This window comes from Lepidochelys olivacea, assembly GCF_965140295.1.
Source record: "Lepidochelys olivacea isolate rLepOli2 genome assembly, chromosome: 9".
Taxonomy (NCBI): domain Eukaryota; kingdom Metazoa; phylum Chordata; order Testudines; family Cheloniidae; genus Lepidochelys; species Lepidochelys olivacea.
Genome location: NC_140419.1, coordinates 21976708 through 21998077, shown reverse-complemented (window position 1 = coordinate 21998077; position 21370 = coordinate 21976708). Strand labels below are relative to the sequence as shown.

Genomic DNA, 21370 nt, shown 5'->3' with positions numbered 1-21370 from the left:
CTTCCAGTGCTGGTCCTATGTGTATTCTACAGTGGATGATTGACAAGCAATACTCAAATAGTAGGAGGATGCAAGGGTGTAGACAGCAGAGCTGAATGAAAGACTGCTTGTATCAAGGCAGTGTCTCACAAATGTGTGGATGGAACTCCATGTAGCTGCCTTGCAGATGTCAAGTAGAAATACCTCTTGAAGCAATGCCATAGACATCGCTTGTACTCTTGTAGAACGAGCTCTTACCCCAAGAGGAGGTGGAAGATTAGATAACTAATCAAGCAAATTACAGCCCGAGGTCCATTTTGAGATTCTCTGATAAGATACCACCTGACCCCTGACTGTTTCCATCATGGTGACGAAGTCCAGGAGACTTTCTAATTGGTTTTGTACTATGCAGGTAAAAGGCTAAAGCTAGCCAAACAGTGAGGAAATGGAGTCTCCTTTCTTCTGAGAATGCGTGAGGTTTTGGGAAGAATGCAGGTAAATGATAACTGGTTCTGGTGAAACTCAGACTACTTTGGAAGTGAATTTAAGGTGGAAACATTGTCCTTATGGAATATAGCATAAGGAAAATCTGCCATCAGAGTTCCAAGTTCACCAACGCTCCTGGCTGAGGTGATGGCTACCAGAAATGTGACTTTCATGGATAGGGGAGACAGAGCAAGAAGCTAATTGTTGAAAATGAGGCTTAGTGAGTATTGATAGAACAAGTTTCAAGTCCCATTGAGGAGGTGGTGTTTTTGGTTTTTGTTTTAAATAGGCAGAAAGATTCTGATTTGCCCTTTACAGAATCTACTAGTCATTGGGGCATGAAGACTCAGTAGCCCTGTGAAGGTGGATGATATGCACTGATTGCTGCCAATTGGATCCATAAGGAGCTGATGGACAAATCTGTTGTGTTTCAGGAAAGAGCACAGCCCAGACTGAGAGGAAAATATGCAGCTTCTGAGGAGTAGGTGTCTGATGTACTCAAATAGCTAAGTAGAAGCATTTTTCTAAGTAACATTTTCTAGTGGAATCCTTCCTACTATTAGAAAAGATATTCTTTATAGCTTCAGAACATGATTGCTCTAAGAATGATGCCCATCCAAAAAACAGGCTCTGAGATGAAGCAGACATGGGTTGGTATGATTGATTTTGCCATTCCTTTGGGTCAGGAGATCAGGAAAAGTAGGAATAACTATTGGTACCAGTGATGACATGTGTAGGAGGTTAGGGAACCAAAGCTGTCTGGGCTAGTTGGAGGCAATGAGAATAACCCATGCCATGTCTTGCCAAATACTGCACAAAACTCGAGGCAGGAATGGTAGTGGAGGGTTGACATAGTTCAGGTGGTCTGACCAAAAGCTTCACAAGCCCTTTGAACTGTTTGTAGTTCTAGAATATCGATGTGCCTCCTGGACTCTTCAGATGTCCAGGTGCCTTTTGCTATATGGTTGTTCATATGGGCTCCCCAACCCAACAGAGATAAATTGGTAATGATCATCCTGTCCAGTGTGGAGGCGAGGAAGGGAGCGCTGATGAACACCTGATGGAGATTCTTCCCCTTAACAGGGACAATATTACTTTGGCAACCGTCACTACGGTGCTCATGTCAGTTTGGTGAGAATACAAGTTGAAGTCATGCTTGTAAGTAACAAAGACGAAGGACTGCAAATGGTGTGACATAAAAGTATGAGCCCATATAGCCTAGGAAAGAGAGCTCTGGACTGGTACTATGGGGTTGTTTTCATAGCCTGAAGCCTGTCCTTCAGCAGGTAAGCTCTTGCCATGACTGAATTTAAGGACGCCCTCATGAAGTCTCTGTAGGGGTGAGAATGGATTTCTCGGTGTTTGCACTGACCCCCAAAAAGGAGAGGAGTCATTGTCAAAGTTGATGCATAGGCCTCTTGGTGTGACACGGTGACAGGAGACAGTCACTGAGGTAAGGGAAAACAGTGAAACCATGGCATCTGATATAGGCTGCTACAACAGAACACACCTTGGTAAAGATACTGGAGGTGGTAGCAATGCTGAAAGGGAATACTCTGTATTGAATGTGGTTTGAATCCACCATGAATCCGAGAATGCGTCTGGGAGTGGAGTGGATGTCCACATGAAAGTAAGAGTCTTTCATGTCAAGAACTGTAAACCACATGTCCTTTTCCAGGAATGGAAATCATAGATGACAACATCATCATTCAAAACTTGAGTTCGTAAATAAAGTGGGTGAAATTATGAAGGTCAAGAATGGGTCTCCAAAGCTGCCTTCCTATGTTCTATGAACCATGTCAAGTAAAAATCACTCCCTTGGTACCGAAGAGGAACCCACTCTATTGCTCCTTGCTGTATGAGAAATTCTACTTCTTGTTTGAGAATATTCTCATTAGAGTGCCCCCCCCCGAGAGGATGGGGAAGGGGTTTTTTGAGGGGGCAGGGACAAACTGTTGTATAACTGGAATGAATGATGTTCAGCACCCATTTATCTGTTATTGCACTCCAGGTGTTGAAAAAGTGTGCTAAATGACCCTCAAATGGTGTATGGAAGTCAGTTTTTGGACTTAGTGGTTGCCGCTTTCAAGCTCCCATCAAAAATAACAATTTAAGCTGAGGGCTAGGACTGGGATGAGGAATCTGTTGCAGAAGCTGCAGAGAAATGAGTCTTTTGAACCTCTGTCTTCTCTGGTGGAAGTACTACTAAGCCATCTGTCTAAGCTAGTCTGTCAGTAGAATTTTCTCTTTGGGGCAGGTATATATATTTTCAGGGAGCTGAGGGTGGCCCCGGAGCCCTTTAAAATCCATAAGGACTCATCTGTCTTCTGATTAAACAGACGTGACTCAACTGTGTGCTAGACCCCAAAGTATGGAGCCACAACTCTACGCATTATGATGGCAATAGTAGTTGCCCTGGAAGCTATATCAGCTGCATCTATTGCTGATTGGAGAGTGGGCCTGGAAACTATTTTGTCTTCTATGAGAGCCTGGAAACAAGTGCAGTCCTGATGTGGGAGACTATCAGTAAATTCCATGAATCTGAATAGATCAGAAGTCATTCTTAGCCATTAGCGCTGGGTAGATGGATATCCTGAACCGGAGACTAGAAGAAAAGACCTTCTTTCCCAATAAGTCAAGACGCTTGCCCTCCTTGTCAGCCAGGATAGACTGGGGGTGTTGATGCCTACATCTCTCCATGGTGGCCTGGATGACTAAAAAGTTAGGAGCAGTGTGACAAAACAGAAATTTTGCCCCTTTGGCTGGAACATAGTACAGTTTCTCTGCCCTCCTGGGGTAGGGGCACAGGTATCTGGAATATGCCAGACTACTCCAGTTGGCTAACAGAAATACTATTTAACTGGAGCCAGGGGTCTGAAGGATGTCCAGGAGCTTGTGTTGAGGATCTTGAACCTACTCATGAGGAATCTGTAGCTCCCCTCCACTTCTGCAAAGGAATTCCTGGAACTCCTGATAGTCACGGGAGAGGGGGGTGGGGGTATGGAAACATTGGAATCACTGCCTCATCTGGAGACAAAGATGGCAATCTCCTCAGTTTCAGTGGAACCACTGGATCCAGTGAATACTCCTCAGTAGGATATGGAGGCAGCTTCAGTTGGCCTCTTAGAGGGGTGGGAAGGGGTGACTCCCTAGCACACTGGACTGACGCTGTGGGATGGTACTCGTCCCACAGCTCCCAGTACGGCCAACATGATGGGTCAAATAGGGGCTGCAGAGGTCCCCATGGCATGGGGTACCGATGGTTCTGAGACAGGCAATGAGATGGAGGGTGGTCCCAAGGTATTCCAGGTTTTCTGACTGGAACATTGTATCTTGGAGGAAGGAATAAAGATTCATTGGGCAGTTTGAAATCTCCCAATGAGAAGAAAGTTGATTCCCATTCAAAAAGTTATACCAACAGAGTTGTTGGATAGAAATCATAGCCTGAAGATGGAATGGGAGACAGACTCATCCCAAAGGCCAGCTCCCTAGGGGAGTTATAACCTCTCTCAAGAGGGAGGAAACTGATGGATCGGGAAACTCCAGGTCTGCAAGAGCAAAGATGTCCTTAGGAGGAGTGTAAGTCTCAGCAATTCCTGGAGTGAGCGGGGTCCTGTCTGCACAAACTGCCAGAGCTGCAGCAAAGACCGTCTGTGCCACAGCTGTTGAAGACAAAGATGGTACCACAGGTAACCAGTGCTCTGCGTTCGGTTTTCATCAGTTCTGGCAGATCCCTGGGTTTGTGTCTGGGGGTACCAGAGGCATTGCCAGATCACAGTCCAGAGCCGATGGAGCCCTAGACTCATGGGCTTTCTTGTCATGTCTCAGACTTAGGATGTCTGAAGTTCTCTTCAGCTGAGCTTACAGACTTGCACAGTTTAGTCAAGTCTGAATCCAACTTCTTTAAAGTGGATTTGGAGAAAGACAGTCTCATGATTATGAGAATGCTCCCTGCTCTTCCTTTGGCAGGGTCTTATTGGATTTGTTGGGGGTAGACTCCCTTGCTCATGAGTCAGACCTCGCAGCAGGAAGCATCACTGTTCGGGGTGGAGGGTCCCTGGCCTGGGTCCAATTGTGGCCTTCTGGACTCTTCTATTGGCTTAAGGCCAGGTTCCCACCCTTTCTCGGTATGGCCGGGGAGCATACGGCAGACAGTGGGCTTGCCATGAGGCAGTACAAGCAGCACTAGTGGTTGTCGCTGACTGAGAAGGATCACAGGCAGGGAGACAAATTTTGAAGCCTAGAGTCCTGGGCATAGTCCAGTACCCTAACGGGTACAGCGGATGTGCTCCCCAAGTCAGGGAGACTAACGCTAAAATTATCAGACAAAAATTTTATAACTAGAACTATAAAAACTATTTACAGGCATCTAAATATATTCACAGAAAGGAGAAAGCTGAAACTTCAGACACCGAAGGTTCTGACCCAAATATGTGGCAGTGGGAAGGAACTGGAGAGGCGCTTGGTCTGCCCCCCCCCCCCAATCCCTTATCTCCTTGGTCAGAAGCAGGAGGTGAACCAGGGCACATGTGGGGACCAACGGACACTGCTTTCAAAGTTCTCCAGCTCTGGGAGCATGCGTACTCACACAGAGACAAGCACTTGAAAGAAATGTTCTAGAAACCAGTGCTTTTAGAAATTCAGTGTAGAACATTTTTAAAAAAATCATAAAAAAATAAATATGAATTTTTATGCTGCATAAAGTAAAATGCTATTAAATTTCGATTACACAATGAAAGGCATTGATTGTTGCATTTTGATAGACTCCAATTCAAACATCAAAAAAAAAGTTTGAACCATATCTTTTTGAAGAAGGACATAAACTTAATCTATATTTTGTGTCCAGATATTATTGCAATTTGGAGACTGCTTCCCACCTAAGTTACCTGGTATGCTCTGTTGGCACAGTAATTTCAGTGACAGAAGTTGGACCATTAGAAAAAAAAGCCATCCCTGAATGGTTTTCACACTTATTTTTTGTACTCTTTGTTCCCAGCAAGAGTAAAGGTACCTACAGCTCAAGAATATTAATGGAGACTGAGTGCAATTATTCAGATAAATATTAAGGTGTACTGCAGTACAATGCAACTAATTTTAATCCCTCAAAATTAGTCATCACTGATACTCTTATTCTTAGGTCAGGCCAAAAATGGAAACCTGAGCATGCTCTTACATCTGTTTCCCTTAATCACCGTAAATCAATGAAAGGAGGAGTCTGAGGAGACTCTTTATTTTGGCAGGTAATTTAAATTACTGAATCTCCCACTTGTAACATGTCAAATACACTCAAAGAGGGAAAAAGATAAGAAGTAAACTAATTTTGGAGAAGGATTTAACTTACTTGATCTTTTCTTCCACTGATTGTTAAGTTGCTTATAGCCCAAGCAGCTTCTTTCTGAGTACCAAAATCACCCTAAAATACAATAATAGTTGGCTGTACATTATTTGGAATAACAGAAAAATAGCACTGGAAGGGACCTTGAGAAGTCATCTAGCCCATCCCCCCAGGCCAAGCCAGGATCCCAAATATACCTAGACTATTACTGACAGGTGTTTGTCTAACCTGTTCTTAAAAACCTCCAATGGTAGGGATTCCACAATGTACCTTCCGGGTTGTGTCCCCATTAGTTTAGGCTGAGGTTAAAATAAAAGAAAGGCAGAAAAATCTTGTAAAATGCTAGGATCTAGTGAGGGAGAGGAAGGAGTTTGTTTTCCCCAGTACTACCTTCATTCTTCTACCTCCTATCCAACCCACCATAGCTATGTGCCACTGTCCTACTTGCACAGCCTTCAGCTACAAGACAGGGGAAAACACTTTAGACCCAGAGCAGAGAACTTCAGAAGCGATGGGAAGAAGAAAGAAGTAATTGTAGTATTATCCCCTTCCATCCTATACCAGCAGCCTGTAACAGACATAGCAATGAAGAGACATTGCACTGTGTTAATTTTGATATGCCATATCGTTTTAGAAGCTGTGAGTCAGCATTTGATTTCAGTGAGCTTTTAGCCTACTCAGTCTGTTTATTAACTTCACCCCCCAAAAAACGATATTTAATAGAAAATTATGCTTCCTTTATGGAATTCTGTTCTCAGGATGTATAACATATTGGTAGTAACTAAGCTACAAATCTGTGCTCGTAAGTCTACATGCTACTAGTAAGAGACTCATGATGATCTTGTCACTCCTTATTCCTCCCACTTGTGATTTTGTCCTCCTGTGCTGTAACCTCCTATTCTCTCCGTTAACCAGGAGGTTAATCCCCTTAGTCTTCTGTCACCGGGAGACTAAAAATAAATAAGGAAAAAATAAAATAAAAAACAGACTAAGCAAGATAAAAACTGACCCTGCACTTGGTATTCCACACACATACCCAACCATCATATTTAAACCTTAGTACAACAGTAGCAAGCCTCTTCTCTCCAGCAATTAGAGACTGATATGGTGATGGGAAGTGAAAGCATCCTGGAATGTCTGCTAACAGCTACTATGATTTTCCCCCACCAAAGATAGAGGAATGAACATATATGTGGAATTCCATACCTATAGCAGGGAGAGCTGCTAGCAGACAACTACCACAAATATATAGTTATTTCTATTATAGATATCTACTTTTGTTAAATTACAGTGGTAAAGATTTAAAATGGGACATCATCTGTTCTGTGGCCTCCTGCTCCAGGCCGTGATTAATTTAGGATTACTCTGCTGGAAGTAGGTAAGTATGGCAACCTAAGCAACTGGGTTTGCAAATGTCCTCACTGAAGAATTCCTTATAATGTTTCCAAGTAAAGAAAAAAGGCAAAAGAAAATTTTCAAGATTAAACAGAATGCTTGAAAAGTATTCTACTAAAAATTATTACACTGATTCTTGACTCTCATGAAGTCTGCTGAAATCCTCAGACATTTGAATATAGGCTCATTCCCACCTCTTCTTTCTACAAGGAAGTGTAGAATTTTGCCACAATAACTTCTGAATGGCTATAGTTATTTTATTAAAAATGAATGGAATGAGATTTAGAGTAGTAAGAAGATATTTCTCAAAAGGTCATTTCCCTAAACTACTTTTCCTCTATGGATTAGCCAAGCATTGATATATGAAGGGAAATTTAGACTTGCGTTAACTAAAGTATTACGCTTTAATTAGTGATATAGGCAAATTTGCTTTTTACTCTTAGCTCAAACCAATTAAAACAGAAAACAGATTTAAGTCTAGGTAATCATCAGAAATTCAATAACGGCAAGAGGAAAAAGCAGGGCTAACAGTACAAAATTAAATATTTATTATCCCACCTTATCTAAAAGGTGTATTATCATTGGAACAAGGTTTGCATCTATCACCGCCTGAACTTGCTGCTGGTTTCCTGCAGTGATGTTAGATAGGAACCATACAGCTTCCTACAGGAAGAAAAAAAAGATAAGCTTTTAAAAAAAACAAGAAATATTTGAATATTCTATTTCCATTCCAGCAAGATTTCATGCATTTACAGTTCTAGTAAAATCATAAATTAAGTTGAAAACATACTTTAGAACTCAGTCAATACAATTAAAGATTTAAATAGTGTAGTTCTGTATGTAGTTGCATTAAGAATCATAATAATCCAATTAGAGACAAGGTGGGTGAGGGTAACAACATTTATTGGATCAATTTTGATTGGTGAGACTGTCAGGCTGTCACTTATCTCCTTCACAAACAGAAAAGTTGATCCAATAAAAGACATTACCTCGCCCCACCTAGACACCCTAATATCCTGGGACCATCACGGCTACAACACTGCAAACAATAACCCAATTAGGTATATTAAAAGGACAGGGCAACAAAGGTGATTTTTACAACGGGAGACCAAACAGGATTATTGCCATCTGCTCTAAACCTGGTAGATTAACTGGTATTTTTTTCCTACAAATATATCACAACACCAATGAACCCTCACAGTTCATTCCATATCCTGGAAGTCCATTCATAATAGCAGCATTATTTTCAGCGGAGGGCTGGATGGGCTCCAAAGGGAGTTGTACATCAACATCGCTCGACAGACAGTGACAAAAGCACTCTTTTCTCCCTAGCCCCTGCAAGATCTGTTCCTCCTTGTCCCTGTTCCAAAGTATCCAGAAAAAGTGTATTTACTGATTTAATGCACATTTTTAAGATTAAGGCCCTCTAGTATTTGCTCACTGCTACCAGGAAGATAACAAAACTAATGTTTTCTTTGTCCAAAGGAAAAGAAAGAAAGAAAAAGAAAAAAAAAAGAAAAAAACCAACCCCAGTCTGGGTGAAGTTTTCCCAAGGCTGAGATCAATGCTAAAAGTCACCCAAGACCTATATCAGATCTCAGTGCATGATTAACAGTTACAAACCAACAACTGAAAAAAACCAGAGCATTCTAGACCTGCAAACTTGGATAAAATTCAACACAGGCAGGCCAATATTAATTAAAAAATACAAGATTCTCACTAAATTTACAAGATTTTTCAACTACCGCCAGGTAAGCTGAAAACTTGATCCAAAATGCATAGAGTAGGAAGGTGATTATCCTCCTACTTCCAGTGAAGTTAGCAGAAATTTGTTGTCTTTAATATGAACAAGAACAGGCCCACATACAAATGCAGACACTTGAGTTCATAAGCTGCGATTTTACTTTACATCATGTACAAGAAAGTTATAAACTGCAAGAATGGCAACACTCAACCCAACCAAGGTATTGATCATGAAGCTGAGTGCCCAATGTGGTATAGTCACAGTTATCTTAGACACAGTCACATAAAACCCTCCATAAGAAAGATGACTGCAGATGACTTTCACAAGAATTACAATGTAGGCTCAAACTTTCATGCAGCTTCAAGATTTAAGTCACTAGGACACCCAAAGTTAGAATATTTTACCAATTTTATTCAAGATAACTATTAGTCCAGCAGAAGCAATAATTTTGTAGATAAGTCATTAAACTGAGGACTACCATCATTATTATAGTTAATTGGATAACTTGGCTACCCATCAGCTATACCAGTTACTTTATATAAACCCTTCATTTCATGTGTCTTGGTGTGACAATTTCATTGGAAGCTGTTTATTCAACTTAAAAGCATGGAACAGCGTAAATGTGACTTACAGATTTTCTGACTTAACATTCTGCTAAACTCTTGGATCAAATCACAGGATCATTTATGTCAATGAACCTGTTAGAGAGATTTTTAGGCTGTCTATATTCAGCTGGTGAGCTTATTTTGGGCACTAATCACTGGCAATGTTGAAAAAAACCCACACCAAAACAAGAAAACCCCCTCCCCAAAATTTCAACATGCCTCAAATGCACTCCGAAATCAGCACTTTATCAGTGCACCCATGTAGCCTTTGTAGATTCTCTCCCTCAAAAACACATTATAAAACATTAATATTCAAAAGTATAAAGTGTTAAATTAGAATGTTTCCAATCACACACACACCCACACACCCCACTCAAACAAACATCCAATTACCTTTCATAATTTCCAAGAGAGAGTCAGCTTAATCAACTGTATTCCAAGTTCAGGTTACTTTTATTATAAACAAAACAGCATTATGGTGTTTTTAGTTTTTAATGTAAACAAAGAAGACCCTTTATATCATAGGTAAACAAGCCTAATGCTTACAGACAGGGATGACATGGTATTTACCAGAGTGGTTTTTACTAGGTAAAATCATGATTTTTACCACTCCAGGAAAAAAAACTGTTGGAAAATGCTTTAAACTGGGACTACTTTAAAAACTGTTTCATTAATATACACCACATTATGCTTAGTTTTAGTTACATATGTAATTTGTGATTACATAAGGCAGTAGATTTGTAGATTAATTTATTTGTACAACCCTAAATTAAACTGCAGTGGGAATACTACTAATATGTAATTATAATACTGAACTCTAGAATATCTGTATACATTTTGGTTTGGTATTTTCTCAAGGATGTTATAAATGTCAGAACTCATTTCAGTTTCCAATGCTGTATAAATGAATGTAAAGAAAAATTGATTATATGAAAACAATAATACAGAGTTATAGGATTAAAGCATCAAGCAATCAGAAGCATAGACTACCAGTCCAGGTCCATTTGGCCACGTAACATTTTGATGTAGTGGATGACCAAGCCTATAGGACTTGATTTAGTACTAAGTGGAGCACAGGACCTGGTCCAAGAGGTGACTATAGTTATACCGCTTGGTAAGTGACCATAATATAATTAAATTTCATATCCCTGTGGCAGGAAAAACACCACAGGGGCCTAACACTGTAGCATTTAATTTCAGAAAGGGGAACTACACAAAAATGAGGAGATTAGTTAAACACAAATTAAAGGGTACAGTGACCAAAGTGATATCTCTGTAAGCTGCGTGGAAACTTTTAAAAGACACCATAATAGAGGCTCAACCTAAATGTATACCCCAAATTAAAAAAACATAGTAAGAGAATCAAGAAAGAGCCACTGTGGCTAAACAAAGTAAAAGATGCAGTGAGAGGCAAAAAGGCATCCTTTAAAAAGTGGAAGCTAAATCCTAGTGAGGAAAATAGAAAGGAGCATAAACACTGGCAAATGAAGTGTAAAAATACAATTAGGAAGGCCAAAAAAGAATTTGAGGAACAGTTAGCCAAAGACTCAAAGTAATAGCAAAAAAAAATTTTTTTTCAAGTACATCAGAAGCAAGAAGGCTGCTAAACAACCAGTGGGGCCACTGGACAATCGAGTGCTAAAGGAGCATTCAAGGATGATAAGGCCATTGCAGAGAAACTAAATGAATTCTTTGCATCGGTCTTCATGGCTAAGGATGTGAGGGACTGTCCCAAACTGAGGTATCATTAGAGGAGGTTTTGGAACAAATGGATAAATTAAACAGGAATAAGTCACCAGGAGCAGATGGTATTCACCCAAGAGTTCTGAAGGAACTCAAATGTGAAATTGCAGAACTACTAACTGTAGTCTGTAACCTATAATTTAAATCAGCTTCTGTACCAGATGACTGGAGGATAGCTAATGTGATGCCAATTTTTAAAAAGGCCCCAGAGGTGATCCTGGCAACTACAGGCCTGTAAGCCTGACTTCAGTACCGGGCAAACTTGTTGAAATTATAATAAAGAACAATACTGTCAGGCATATAGATGAACATAATTTGTTGAGGAAGAGTCAACATGGTTTTAGTAAAGGGAAACCATGCCTCACCAATCCACTAGAATTCTTTGAGGGGGTCAACAAGCATGTGGACCAAGGGGATCCAGTGGATATACTGTACTTAGATTTTCACAAAGACTTTGACAAGGTCCCTCACCAAGGGCTCTCACACAAAGTAAGCTGCCATGGGATAAGAGGGAAGGTGCTTTCATGGATTGATAACTGGTTAAAAGACAGGAAACAAATGATAGGTATAAATGGTCAGTTTTCAGAATGGAGAGAGGTAAATAGTGGTGTCCCCCACGGGTCTGTTCTGGGACTAGTCCTATTCAACATATTCATACATGATTGGGAAAAAAGGAGTAAACAGTGAGGTGGCAAAATTTGCAGATGATACAAAATTACTAAAGACAGTTAAGACCCAGGCAGATTGCAAAGAGCTAAAAAAAGCTCTCTCAAAACTGAGTGACTGGGCAACAAAATGACAGATGAAATTCAATGTTGATAAATGCAAAGTAATGCACATTGGAAAACATAATCCCAACCATACATATAAACTGATGGGGTCTAAATTAGCTGTTACCACTCAAGAAAGATCTTGGAGTCATTGTGGATAGGTCTCTGAAAACATCCACTCAATGTGCAGCAGCAGTCAAAAAAGCTAACAGAATGCTGGGAATAATCAAAGAAAGGGATAGATAATAGGACAGAAAATACCATGCTGCTGCTATATAAATCCATGGTATGCCCACATCTTGAATACCATGTGCAGATGTGGTCGCCTCATCTCAAAAAAGAAAGATACTGGAATTGGAAAAGATTCAGAAAAGGGCAACAAAAATGATTAGGGGTATTGAACGGCTTCCGTATGAGGAGAGATTAATAAGACTGGGACTTTTCAGCTTGGAAAAGAGACAGCTAAGGGGAGATATGATCGAGGACCATAAAATCATGACTGGTGTAGAGAAAGTAGATAAGGAAATTTTGTTTACCCCTCATAACACAAGTACTAGGGGTCACCAAATGAAATTAATAGGCAGCAGGTTCAAAACAAATAAAAGGAAGTATTTCTTCATACAATGCACAGTCAACCTGTGAAACTCCTTCACTCCTTGTGAAGGCCAAGACCATAACAGGGTTCAAAAAAAGAACTAGATAAATTCATGGAGGATAGGTCCATCAATGGCTATTAGCCAGGATGGGCAGGAATGGAGTCCCTAGCCTCTGTTTGTCAGAAGCTAGAAATGAGCGACAGGGGATGGATCACCTGATGACTACTTGTTCTGTTCATTCCCTCTGGGGCACCTGACACTGACCACTGTCGGAAGACAGGATACTGGACTAGATGGTCCTTTGGTCTGACCCAGTAGGGACAGTCTTATGTTCTTATTCCTCAGTTTTGAATGATATACCCAAAGTCTGAAAAGTTTCATTCTATGCTTGCTGAACACCAATGTAATTATTTTTCCCAGTTTAAACCAGGTTTAAGCCAGTATTTACCAGTGCCCTGATCTAAATTAGTTTTCCCTAGGAAATCGCCAACCTTGCAGCACAAAATAAAGATCAAGTTTCATACAAATTTCAACTCACTGCTGGGATTATGGATTGATGAATACTGGTTTATACAACATTCTGGAATGCCCAGATATTGATGAAGTTATTACAACAAATTACTATATTTGGTAAGGTAGCTATGCAGTTCCTCAGATTCTTTTAGGATACTAATGGTTTAATTTAAATAAGTAAAGGAAAATATAGCAAGATCAAGACTTGTCGGCAAGAAACTGGTATTGCAACAAAGATGTATTATCAGGTTACAGTATTTGGGGAAAACAGTGTCATACTGACATTTGGTCAATATTTACAATACAGGGCAAATAAATAACATCTATTCCTGTGGGTAAATTTCACACCCAAAACTTATTTACATACCTTATTAATTTTTTCTTTGGGATGTGTCAGCAGTGCTGGGAAGTGTGAAAGAGCTTCACAATTCAGAACTACTTGTGTCTGTTCATCAGTACCAGTAACAATGTTGCCTACAGCTCTGAGTGCAGCAGTCTGAAACAACACACTGTATTTAAAGACTTGAACATTTAGAATAATATTTTATCTGTAAGTTAAGCATGAAAACAGTGAACAGAGCAAAATATTATTTTATTCAAATGTTACCACAAAGCAGATAACTGACATTGATAACCTAAGTATTTTGCAAATAAATGTTTGCTGATAAACCTTTAATCAATCATCGTGATAACTAAACAATTTAAAAAGTAAGCCACTTCAGTACTGTATATTAGCTATATATTAATTTATTTCAAAATATAGTATCTAAACTTACTTGCACTTTAACTTCTTGGTGGCTGAGAAGGGGAACCAAATGAGGGACTATTCCAGAGTCTATCACCATCTGGATCTGTTCATTGCCAGCATCCGTTAGGTAGGAGAGGGCCCAGACTGTATCTACCAATATCTAACATTAAAAACAAACAAACAAACAAACAAACACAGTGTCAAACCCATAAAGAGAGAAAGGTCTAAAGAAGATGTGCCAAGATCTAAGTTATAAGACTATTATATTTAAAGTTAAGTTTTTTGGAGAAAAAAAACTTGAAAAAAAATCCAGTTTTGGTTCAATCCAAACTCATTTTTTCCTTCCGATTTTTCAGTTTGATCCCCAAACCAAAAATAAAATAAAGAAAGAAAAATTATTCACTCATATGTACTTATGGATAAGGCTACCTTTTAGTCACAGGTATTTTTAGTAAGTCATAGACAAGTCACAGGCAGTAAACAAAAATTCATGGCCCGTGACCAGTCCATGACTTGGTCACAAAATAATTTGTGGAAAATGTTTTTACTCACATTTACATCTGTGTGGTGAATTAAAACACAGAGGGCTGGAAGAATCTGGAGGGGAGACAGAGTGTTAATATTAAATAGAAATATTCAAGACATTCAACAATTTAACTTATTTAATTTAATTTATAAATGAATAATTCAGTTCACCTCCTGAATGGTTTCCATTGGCGGAGGTGGGTCTTTGTGACGGCATAAGTTGACCATGACCCAAGTAACATTCCTTAAGAATGTTATGGGAATAGATGGACTGATGAAGGACAGCAGAGGTTTCACCACTCCAAGACTAATAACATAATCTCGACACTGGGGTCCATCACCTGTGTAAACATTAAATCGTTTTATGAAGGTAAAAACTATTTACAAGGGATGGTGTTGTAGAACCACGTTCTCATGTTAAATTACCAAGGGCCTAGTTGTTAGATGACCCAAGGGCTATTCTTCCAGTTTCCAAGCACAATTTGGGCATGAGCTTGGGCCTCAGGTCAGCTGCAAATCTGGAACCAGGGGTATAACATTGATTTCTACATACCCACAAAAGGAAAACTTCTCAGGACAGACAGTTTCCCCAATACCCACTGTTTAGCATTATTAAATTGTTCAGTAATCTGAGTAGAAGGTAGTCGAGAAACTATGAGTAACTTCTTTATATACTTTATTTTGGCAATGCAGAGAATAGCACATCGAATATTCAACATCCTGGCACGTGACAAAATTAGCTTTCCAGTATGTCTTCATTTTTGTAAACTTAAATCCTTCACTATTAATATCTATGTAAAACTGTCTAAACCTTTGGATGCAATAGACACCATTAGTCAAAATGTGACTTGCCAACTGACTGTACAAGAAACACCTCATTCAACATGCAGTAAAGAACTGCTCCCCTTTTTGATTCACATCACATTAAATATACTTTGTGCTAGCAAAAAGTGATTTGCTGAATTCGAAAGAGGTAGTTATCCATGATTAAAAACAAATGAAAAAGATAGCAATTAACGACCACGAGAACAAGGTATAATAGAAACCCATCAATCATAACAGGTTACTGATCCAGACAAAATGCTCTGTGACAAGTTCCATATTGCTTGAAACTGAATAGAACATTTTCAGTTTACTATGCTATCCCCACAGTTTGAGGTGTATTGCATCCACTTAGATACTTATATGGTCCTCAGCATTGTCATATCCAAGCTGTATTGTTAACAGGAAAGGAACACCATCACTCCCAGGTCCAAGTAACAGTACTGTTCTAATCTTTTAAGAAAAACTAGAATCAGAGTTTTTGAAAATTTAGGGTATGTCTTCACTACCCGCCGGATCGGCGGGCAGCGATCGATCCCCGAGCGCTCTCCCATCAACTCCTGTACTCCAGCTCCGTGAGAGGCGGAGTCGATGGGAGAGCGTCAGCAGTCGACTCACCGCGGTGAAGACACTCGGGAAGTCGATTTAAGTACGTCGACTTCAGCTACTTTATTCACATAGCTGACGTTGCATAACTTAGATCGATCCCCAGTGTAGACCAGGGCTTAGCTTATTGTCACAAACTAAGCAATACCTAAACCCACTACATTTCAGTAATTTAAGACATGGTGGGGCTGACATTTTTAGACTACACTCACCACTATGATATTTGAATATCTCTGTGGTATATCACTTACACCAATAATCAAGAAGAGACAAACAAAAGTTTTAGGTTAGCCAAAAGCTTGACCAGAAAGATTAAGTACTATGAAAGCTCTGGTGACTGAAGTGTGAGCTCTGATGGCGATCCAGAGCCTTTATAATGAAAACTATTTTAAGTTGTTTTTCATTATAACATTATGCATGTGATTTGTTTGCCAGACATTCTTTCCTTTTCTTGTACCTGGACTGAAAGATGTATGTGTTAGAGGAGGGGCAAGAGAGAAAGCAGACAGAGTTAAGCAAAGAGCATTTTGAGGGAAATTAACTCCATGTATCTGAGCCAATCCCATTGCTCTTATAGTTAAGTATACTTCTAATTATTAAAAAAATAAACAGAATCCAAATTGGTTTATTAATTTGATTTCAAAAGAAACTTTTGAATTTTTATATTAAGAGTAACACAAACCTATGATATTGCCTAAAGCCCATACTGCTTGCTCACACACATTTTGATGGGGTGAATGCAGCAGCCTCAGAAAAAGTGGCACAGCATCTGAAAAATAAAGCACTCTGTTACTCAAAAAGTCTTAGTTCCTAAGCGATGTGCTCATTATAGTTCACTCTTAAGTTAAAAATTGACATTCCATTACCCCATGATATGAAGATTTTCTCCGGCTGTGTGTTTATTCTGGTTAATGAGACTTCACTCTTTTTCCAGATGATGTTCAAACATAAACATAGATCATAACACAACTTTTCCTTTCATACCATTCTTTCACAGAAGGGTCTGCACTTCAGACCAATATAATGAGAACAAAAGATTTAAGGTAGTTATTTTTATATAACTTTGTACAACAAGTTTAAATTTTAAGTAATTATTCTTAATAAATGGTTAATGTTGAAATTCCATATTTAATTCTACTAATTACCACTGAATTTCAATATTAATGTTTAACTGTTTTATCTACGTAGTTATCACTAGAGCTGTCTGAAATGGAATTTCAGCAGTTTAAAATCAATCCAACAAGCACGAGTAGTTAATTTGAAAAAAAAAAAGTCAATAAACATCATTAATTGGTTATATATTTTCTACATTTTTTTCCATCACTGGTTATTAATAGAAGTTTTAGTTAGGAACTTTTAAGAGCAAAATCTTGAAAATTCTTATCAAAGTATTTGTACAGCAACATAAGCTGCCACCTATATATCCTGTCTTCTCTTCCTGGCTCTTGAAAATTTTAGATAAAGGAGCAATCCATCTGATTACCACAAAAGAGATTCTGATGTTTCAAATACTGTCAATGAATGACTGGCAAAAACAGTAAATTGATCTGTAAGGAAGGGATTTAACAAAAATCACTCACCAAGAATAAGATACTTACATTCCAGCCTCATATATGGAAACAATAGGAGCAGGGGCCAGCTCCCAAGCAGTGTCACTGCTGAGTCAACATTTAACATTGTGATATTATCTGGAAGATGCTCTTAACTCCTACTCTTACACCCCAAAAGCTAAGGTACTTGTGCAACACCTCCTGAAGAAGCGTGGTCAGGAGGAAGGACTCAATACTCGTTAACGTTGAAGGACCTGTTTACTTTAACTATTTGGTCCCCAATTCACTGGGTGTAGGACTTTAGTGAATTTTGATTAATTTGGGGGGATATAGGAGAAGGTTTCATTTATAATTTGATTTTATAGTCAAACTGTTAGTTTTCTAAGCAGACACACCACACCGCTGTCCCTCCTGACACACAACGGGTCAAATGTCAGTTTAATTCTTAAAACATGTTTATTAGCCACTGATCTTATTCAATTTTAAACAAGAGGATTTACAAAGCTAATGTAATAATAGGAAAAATACCCCCAGTAATTACAATGATTGGTAGTTTTTGAGAGATGCTAATAGGCCATCTTCTTCATTCAAATAAACCATTACAAGAGAGTACCCATACTTCCATAATGTTTGAGTAAGGAGTAGTTCAACAGAACTAGGTGTGTTAACATTGTTTCTAATCTAAGTCCATCAGTAGAAAAATCCAAACTGCCAGACTCAATCCTGGCTTTCGATCCATTGAAAAGTTAGCTTTAATACAGCAGAAATAAAAATAATTTTAATTAGGGCTGTCAAGCAATTGAAAAAATTAATCTTGATTAGATTCATAGATACTAAGATCAGAAGGGACCATTATGATCATCTAGTCTGACCTCCTGCACAATGCAGGCCACAGAATTTCACCCACCCACTCCTGCAAAAAACCTCTCACCTATGTCTGAGCTATTGAAGTCCTCATATCATGGTTTAAAGACTTCAAGGAGCAGAGAATCCTCCAGCAAGTGACACATGCCCCATGCTACAGAGGAAGGCGAAAAACCTCCAGGGCCTCTTCCAATCTGCCCTGGAGGAAAATTCCTTCCCGACCCCAAATATGGCGATTAGCTAAACCCCGAGCATATGGGCAAGATTCACCAGCACTGTTAAATAATAACAGAATACCACTGATTTAAATATTTTTGGGTAGTTTACATATTTGCAAATATATTGATTTCAATTACAACACAGAATACAAAGTACACAGTGCTCACTTTATTTTTGAATTGTAAAAAACAAAAATAGTATTTTCAATTCACTTAATACAAGTACTGTAGTGCAATCTCCATCATTAAAACTGAACTTACTAATGTAGAGTTATGTAAAAAAACTGCATTGTAAATAATAAGCAGGCAGCATTATCTCCTGGAAATGTAAACAGACTTGTCTTAGCAATTGGTTGAACAAGAAGTAGAACTGAGTGGACTCGTAGGCTCTAAAGTTTTACTTTTTTTTGTTTTGTTACATAACTGCATTCAAAAACAAAACATCTACATTTGTAAGTTACACTTTCACGATAAAGAGATTGCACTACAATACTTGTATGAGGTGAATTGAAAAATACTATTTCTTTTATCATTTTTACAAACATTTGTAATAAAAATAATAATATAAAGTGAGCACTGTACACTTTGTATTCTGTGTGGGAATAGAAATCAATATATTTCAAAATGTAAAAAAATACCCAAACATATTTAATAAATTTTAATTGCTATTCTAATGTTTAATAGTGCGATTAATTGCAATTAATTTTTTTAATCACGATTAATCTTTTTGAGTTCATCACGTGAGTTAACTGCGATTAATCGACAGTCCTAATTCTAATGCATCATTATGTAACATGCAAAACCGAACCTAGATACACTTGCAGCAATCTAAATTGTATTGGGAGGGGAGGATATCAATATTAGAGAAAACACCTGCTCTTTGACCGCTCAATCCAACTCCTTTGAATTCAATAGGATCCTACATTGATTTCAGTGGCCTTTGACAATGCCCCAAGAGAGAAGGATAATTAATTTTGTAACCAACTACAGTTTCACAACACAGATTCATTCTCTGATTAGACACAAACTCTCTCAGATGAAGAATTGAAGACTTAAAGTAAATTTTTTTTTAAAAGATCTGTGATCTTTACACTGGTTAATTCTGTGAAATATTTGCCTTGGATTTGCTCATGTAGTTATTTGATCAAAGTTTGATATTCAGGATTAATCTTTTTTGCCCTCCAGCGTTTTCTCTGCTTTTTGTTACCTCTCAGCTTCCCAGACCAAGCAGGTGGCTCTAAATTTCACTCCAAAATTCATTTAAAAAAAACAAACAAACAAAAAACTTTAAATAAAATCCATTTTAACTTTGTATTTTAAAAGCAACTCCAACAGTTAACAGATTATGTTATTGTCAAGTGGTCACATATTTATCACAATAAATAAGAAGCATTTTATTTCTCGTACCAAAGATAAAGCAAATAAAAGATTAAATTAGAATACCTATGCCTGTGTCAACCTAGTCATCAGGCTAACATATTAATCTCATCACTCAAACCAGATAGAGTTTTAGCACAGTACTTTCCCTTATTGCAGTGGTTTTAAAACTTTTTAGGCTGCATACCCATTTCCAAATAATGTATTCCAGTGCCTCTCTAACTTCTGTATTGGTGACCCCAAAGCTGTCCTTAGGGTACAGTGAATAGGGTGACCACTCTGGGTCCCGTGGGCCAGCGCACATGGGCAGTGCATGAACTGCTGGCTGGGGGAGGCTAGCCCCCAGCCATGCCCCTTCCACCTGAGTGAGAGCTTGCAGCAGTGCTGCTGCAGTCTCCCTAGGCCAGGCAAGAAGGCAGCGTGGCCCAAGGCCCCTGGAGCCCAGCGGCATTGCCAAAGCGGGGCCCGGGGCGGAGCCACGCCTGGCTGTTTGGGTAAGCACTGATTCCCTTACCTGGTGCAGTGGCTCCTGGAAGTGATGGAATCATCACTTCCGCCCGAGGCCCCCCGCACCTCCCTACAGACAGCCCTGGTGAACCCTTTCACATAGTAAGCCTGAGTGCAACCCTCTCTTATAAATTAAAAACCACTTTTTTGTATAGATAACTCTATTATAAACGCTGGAGGCGAAGGGCGGTTTGGGGTGGAGGCTGACAGCCCACGATCCCCAAGTAATAACCCTGTCACCCCCTGAGTGATCACAACCCCGAGTTCGAGAACCCTTGAGTTGGGACTGATCCTGCTTTGAGCAGGGGGTTGGACTAGAGTACCTCCTGGGGTCTCTTCTGACCCCAGTCTTCTAGGATACCCCCATCTGACGTAGGGTCATAATAGAGCTATTACATACCCCCTCACAAGAGCCCATGTGAACCCTAGTTTGAAAACCACTACCACACTGAGTCAATTCTACATTTTGATTAAATATTTAAGAATAAGAAAACAGTTTTTAAACGTGCGGTTTTCATACATTAAAGTTCTTGAGTGGAAAAGTTTCCCCCGCCCTTTCACTGTTGGCAATTCAGCATCTCCAGCATTGACAGTTTATAGTGCAGTATATGAAAATTTGATCACATTGTCTTTGGATTTCAATAATATTTTGATACTTCCTGTTCTGGTTTTTAGTTGTGTGGACTTCATTTTTTTCCTTGTCTGTTTATAACAACCTTTTCCTTATTTACAATAGCAGATCCATGAGGAATTGGAAGAGAATAGGAAGTGAATTTGATTCAACTACAAAAACTTGCTTGAACATGGCAGTGACTCTATATTCAGATCTCAAGAAGCACAACTATTTTATTTGCCAAATTCAATACTAGAGAAGTTCTACTGTGCCCTGATCTCCCAAGTTGACGTTCAAGTAGATTTAAAAGAAATATGTCAGGCACAGAACCATAAAACAATTTTCTGTTTCATCTGGCAACATGGGTTGCAAGT

The 21370-nt window shown here is 39.0% G+C and overlaps 1 protein-coding gene across 1 annotated transcript in view; it reads right to left on the bottom strand.

The window, feature by feature from the left end:
• The window catches only part of KPNA4 (karyopherin subunit alpha 4), a 62088-nt gene that overhangs the window by 19728 nt on the left and 20990 nt on the right, over positions 1-21370 (bottom strand). The window contains exons 8-14 of the mRNA XM_084638897.1: positions 16550-16636; positions 14611-14780; positions 14467-14511; positions 13943-14074; positions 13534-13662; positions 7754-7858; positions 5807-5878 (exon numbers count right to left, since the gene is read on the bottom strand). Of these exons, the coding sequence (XP_084495023.1) occupies positions 5807-5878; positions 7754-7858; positions 13534-13662; positions 13943-14074; positions 14467-14511; positions 14611-14780; positions 16550-16636 (740 nt within the window). The remainder of the gene's footprint in view (positions 1-5806; positions 5879-7753; positions 7859-13533; positions 13663-13942; positions 14075-14466; positions 14512-14610; positions 14781-16549; positions 16637-21370) is intronic.